This window comes from Sphaeroforma arctica, assembly GCF_001186125.1.
Source record: "Sphaeroforma arctica JP610 unplaced genomic scaffold supercont1.376, whole genome shotgun sequence".
In the NCBI taxonomy this organism is placed as follows: Eukaryota; class Ichthyosporea; order Ichthyophonida; genus Sphaeroforma; species Sphaeroforma arctica.
The window spans coordinates 49233-54816 of record NW_014040182.1 but is presented as its reverse complement, the minus strand read 5'-3'; the positions used below and the strand labels follow the sequence as shown (position 1 = coordinate 54816).

Below are 5584 nucleotides of genomic sequence, written 5' to 3'. Positions count from 1 at the left end.
TTAGTTTATAATATCAGAATCTGTAAACTTAATTTGTACCGATCAAGGTTTTAGATTGGCCCATGTCTCAGAAGTAACTAGGTTCTGTAATTAAGGTTTAATGAATAAAAGAAAAATGTCCCCCTCTGAACAGAGGGAGAACGTTGAGATACTGTTATTCGACGTTTAACTTCAACGTAGCTGGATGATTGTTTTACAACAATACAGCGCAATTCAATGCATGAGTCAAACAAACAACACCTATAGCTAATCAAAGGGCTACTATAGCCGGGGTCGAATAAATTGTCAACTGTCTCATTTATAGAAGACACTATATTCCGAGATCTCCACGGACCCAGTACTCTATTAAAAACCAGTGCGCGTGTTCATTGGCTTGCTATGCCCAGCTTAGACGGTTAGGGTCTGACATAAGAATTATACTATTCTACTCGGCAAATGAATAGGAATAAATCAAGATTTTCTTCAGAAATCAGAACTGGATTGTCCACACGAATATACGTAAAAATACCCTAAAAGCAACAGTGTCGCATTGATATCTGCTACACAAGTCTATACGAGACTTAATGATGTTCGCAACATGTAGGACAATCGGCCAGTGACTAATCAAACACATTCTCAACGTAAGTTGTCGCCCTAGACAGAGAAAAAGTAACTCCACGCAAGTTCTTCGCCCCGAATTGTGACAGAGAATATATCAAAGCACCATTTTTTTAAGTACTGACTGTTCTGGGCCACCATGCAGACGCGGCGCCTCTCCATAACGGTGTCCAGGCAACCAGCCAGACCACCTAAAGTTTAATCTGCGCCAATTGAATTATGAGGAAACAGCCAAATTTTTGGCAGATCCAGCGAACCCTGACTATGTAAAATACACAGGCGATGCAAATACTTTCCAGTGTTTATAGAAAATGTATACTGATACAGTACTTCAGAGTGCACCTAGGGGTATTATATAAATTCATATAGGTACATCATGTACAGTAGGCAATACCCAAAGCACTTCGATCCATATACAGGTAGAAAATTAGACTTTTATTTTAACGGCCTTCCCTGGTCATGAATGCTAAACACTGCTCTGGACGTGTCTAAGGTATCGGTATTCACTACTACTCGATATCAGCAATTTAAGATCTATTATTTCCCCCTTTGTATACAGTACACGTATGAAGGAAAGCAATGGTCTTCTCGCTGCGAGTCCTACAGAGCTTTTTCTCGTTAGCATGGTTCGCTAAAAGACAGCTGGGAGCAGAAATTAGAGGAGCAATCCACCTGCTGCCTGTTATTCTGCATGCTACAACACTTTGCGAGCTTAACTTGTGCATCTATGCGTGCGTCGTCTTGAATTCATCCATGAAGTCGATCAGGGTAGAGACTTCCTCCTCTGTGATGGCGTTGTAGATTGACGCGCGAATACCTCCAACCGATCTGAATAAAGCAAAATACCCAATTCAGAATTTGTTCGACCGCAGAAAAAACAAAAACACAAAAAACAAAAAAGGTCTAAATATAAACCACCTATTATTTGCAGACAACTGAAATATATTCCAACATAGGAGCGAGCCGTACAAGTTTGAATTGGACCCACTAGAATGGATAGAAACCAGGACTCCCCAACACATCCCCACTCCACAAATACATCTCAACGATGACCTACCTGTGTCCCTTCAACTGCACCATGCCCTTCTTAGCAGCTTCCTCGAGGAATACAGGCTCCAACTCCTCCTTAGATAGGCGGAAAGGTATGTTCATTCTTGAACGCGACTTTTCCTCAACCGGTGCGCGGTAGAAACCATCTGAGCCGTCGATAGCCCTGTACAAGGCACCAGACTTGGCGTCACTCTTCTTTGAGTATGCTGCATGTACATATTACAAGATAGGATCAGAAAGGAGCGTAGAACGCGCGTTTCACGACATTCATGTCGTTGAAGGTCCACAGATTTAAGAATGGCTATCAAAAACACGTTCATATCCCTAATACAGTTTAAGTGTGACTTGATGCAGCACAAACCCAATATGTCGAGGTGAATACTGCTTCAAATAGAGACAGGAACATGTGCAGACAGTAGTCATATTATGCACCTTGTGAACTCGCCCCTGAGTAGAACGAACAGCTGTGATAACATACAGAGGCTCGATTTATATACTTTGGGCCAGAGTGAGCACATAAATCACCGTAGCATTCCACAAGAGGTGGGCGCTCTATGTTGCATGTCTCAAGCTCATACACTGGAATACGCATGGTTTTTTAACCCCTAATGGAGAAACACTTTAGACTGTCAACACATACGGACATATTTGATTCTCATACATACCCGCTAGGCCGCCATTGTCGATCAAATACCGGAACACCAGACCAGCCATGTAGATGGCGAAGCAGGGCGGGGTATTGTACATGGAGCCGTTTTTAGCCATCACACTGTAGTCCAGCATGGTGGGAGTGATCGCCTGAGCATTGCCCAGGAGATCGTTGCGAATGATGACAATGGTCATACCTGCCACATGGAAGCGTGTCGGGATAAAGAAAAGAATTGTGAGAAGAAGTGTTTAATCGGCAGCTTCAAAACTTTCAGGAAGTGAATAACTAAATGGCGGATGATGATAATAGTGTGGCTCGACCACCACATTGCATCATACTATATATATATATAGATAGATATATATGTTGGGTTGAAGGCCACACACGGTCAGCTTCAAAACCAACAAAGTTTTCTCCTTGAAAAACATGTGCATTGGACATGGTAGTTAGCAACTCTTGCGCACTAAAAGTATACTCCAAGAGATGCCACACGAACAAAACACGGGCGATTTCTCTCGAAGAACCTGCCAATGAATCATTACTATGCACAGACCAAACGTACCTGCGGGGCCAATGTTCTTCTGAGCTCCACCATAGATGACAGCGAATTTAGTAACATCAACTGGACGTGACAGGAAGTTACTGCTCATATCCGCAATTAGCGGCACGCCGTTTGTCTCGGGAACGGTAGAGAATTCAACGCCTGTTATAAAATGGGACAACGAATTGCACTATGAGCGTTTAACAGTTTCGAAATAGAATGAAAGTATTACTCGCCAAAATTTTAGCTCTGAAGAAAATGGCACAATGGACCTTACTCGTACAGGCGTGAGTTGGAATTTTAATAAACACATGTGTGCACCCGTATGATGCAGGATGGATCAAAACAATTAAAGAAGTCAACACATGTCGGTCCAGCTATGGAAACGCGCGTAAAGATACGGATGTAACTCGTAAATAGACACAATTTGTAAGGTCAGAACTGCATAGTTGTTGATCCATGCGCCTGTTGGTGCTGTATAGTTGCACTTAAGGTTAAAACGTATCATGGTATGCATATATGACCCGCTTTCCACAACACGGTGTCATGAAGTATACGAAATTGGACAACGAACTCGTGACATGTTCAGAATGAATACTCTGGGACTTTGGAGACAAAAACCAACAACATAAGGAATAACATACCATGAACAGTCTCGTTGTCACAGTAGTACACGTATTTGGCATCAGGAGATAGCGACCATTCGCTCTTGTCGGGGATTTCTGTGAAGCCATTGGCGGGTTTGGGCAGCACCTTGTTCACGTTCTTGACGTATTTGGTAGCCTGTTCAGAAGTGTAGCATGAGGAGGGTGCGAATAAGCAATACGTTCGACAACAACAACAGTGTGAGCAGCGGAGCTATGTTATAAACGGGTGAATGTGCCACACTGTGGGCGGTTGGTGTGGGAACGAAGTACAAAACGGAAGATCTGCTCGATTAACTACATAAACGCTTGATGCTCTACAGACAACCAGATGCACAAAGGCACTCGGTATCGTTTATACATTCTAGTGTGATATGTAACCAGTCTGTCCGCGTCCCATTCATGTTTGCAAACCAGTGTACCAGGATGTCCGGATCCAGTAAACATCGAGAAGGACTATTTAAAAACAAAAACGAGTATACACGGTATAACACGGAAGCACAAGTATACATAAACAGGCTAAGGCCCACAACGGACCTTCCATATACCACGCCATCCGAAATTCCACAGTATCTACCTACCTCTTCTGCAGCCTTCTTGGACCAAGAGCCGGTGATCATGTAGTCGACTGTGTCTTCGGGGCCCTATGTTTAGAGGATACAGACAGGGGAACGAGTTCAAGCTACTTTAGTATATACATAACGTTGAAGGTGAACAGATCGGTACCGGCGTTTAGAGTGCATTGCTAACTTTATTGTAAGAATTTATAGCAGTGTGGTCAGGACAATACTGACAGCAGATGTTGCGAGTTCACCTCAATACATACATCCCACAAAACCAAAACAACTGCTAAGGTCATACTTGAAAGCTACGACATACCGCCAAGTTCAACGGCAGCGCAGCGAAATTCGTTGTGGCACCTCCTTGTAGAAAAAGGATCGAGTAGTTGTCCGGAATGGCCCTGTGAATGTGTGGGGAGTGCATAGGAGATTTGAATTTGGTTATACAAGCGTACTCAGCGTGGATCATTCCGGCAGAATTTTTTTTTTTCAATGCGAGAAGAACACATCTATTGTGCCACTAGATGGAGCGTGGCTCCATACTACCTACAGCAACGGTATGATCACTTGATTTGTACACGCGTAGTGATACAATAACCTGTTGGAAGGGAAATACACAAACTAGATTAAGAACCGAGTATTCGCACTACAATTGCACTGCAACGATAGTCTTACATCAGCTCGCGAATGTCGGCTTCGGCATCCTTGATGATCTTTGTGAACTCCTTGCCTCTGTGACTCAACTCCATCACACTCATTCCACAGCCCTCATAGTCCAAAAGCTCGGCCTGGGCCTGTGTGTACATATATTGGACATAGCGTTCAATGTCAAAGATTCACACTGTGTGAAGTCATGTAATATAAAATGCAAGTCATTTTGATATATGCGAAAGTAGATATATACATACATACATACTCACATATTACATACAAACACACACACACACACACACACACACACATACACACACACACATACGTATATATATATATATATATATATATTCCAAAAAAGCCAGGACAACTGTGGCGGCGGAACACAAGACGATTCCAATTGCAGTGCGGGTGTTTACACAGTAACTTTGAACTGAACGTATCGTCGTTGCGACATTCTACTACAATGTTAAAACCATAGACAAATAAAATCATTTGGTACACAGAGAGCGCTAGTCTCATATCCCTTCATGCTGATCAGTACATTGTCACGTAGATGGCATTGAACAAGGCGATATCAACCTCAAATTCGATGCGCGTTGACAAGAACCGTACTCCACTCGTTACTTGAGACTCTACTGTGGAGAAGCCTATCAAAACGTGCTCACTTTTTACATCTCTCACTCGTTGATCATAGGGGGCAATGCGCTTCGAATCGTACAGAAACTTTGCACCGCTCAATATCGAAAGTCGATGCACTATAAACTATAAACTATAAACTACGAACTATATATATATATATATATATATATATATATAATAATAATAACGTAGGTGTTAGTATACTATAATATATAATATATAATAGTAACGTACGTACGTACGAACG

The 5584-nt window shown here is 42.4% G+C and overlaps 1 protein-coding gene across 1 annotated transcript in view; it reads right to left on the bottom strand.

Moving 5' to 3' along the window:
* Positions 1 to 1011: 1011 nt before the first annotated feature.
* SARC_05717 (phosphoserine aminotransferase, chloroplastic) overlaps positions 1012 to 5584 on the bottom strand; it is a 5031-nt gene continuing 458 nt past the window's right edge. The window contains exons 2-9 of the mRNA XM_014300415.1: positions 4717 to 4835; positions 4361 to 4442; positions 4063 to 4125; positions 3482 to 3620; positions 2859 to 2999; positions 2313 to 2492; positions 1655 to 1853; positions 1012 to 1425 (exon numbers count right to left, since the gene is read on the bottom strand). Coding sequence (XP_014155890.1) covers positions 1323 to 1425; positions 1655 to 1853; positions 2313 to 2492; positions 2859 to 2999; positions 3482 to 3620; positions 4063 to 4125; positions 4361 to 4442; positions 4717 to 4835 — 1026 coding nt within the window. The 3' untranslated portion in view covers positions 1012 to 1322. The remainder of the gene's footprint in view (positions 1426 to 1654; positions 1854 to 2312; positions 2493 to 2858; positions 3000 to 3481; positions 3621 to 4062; positions 4126 to 4360; positions 4443 to 4716; positions 4836 to 5584) is intronic.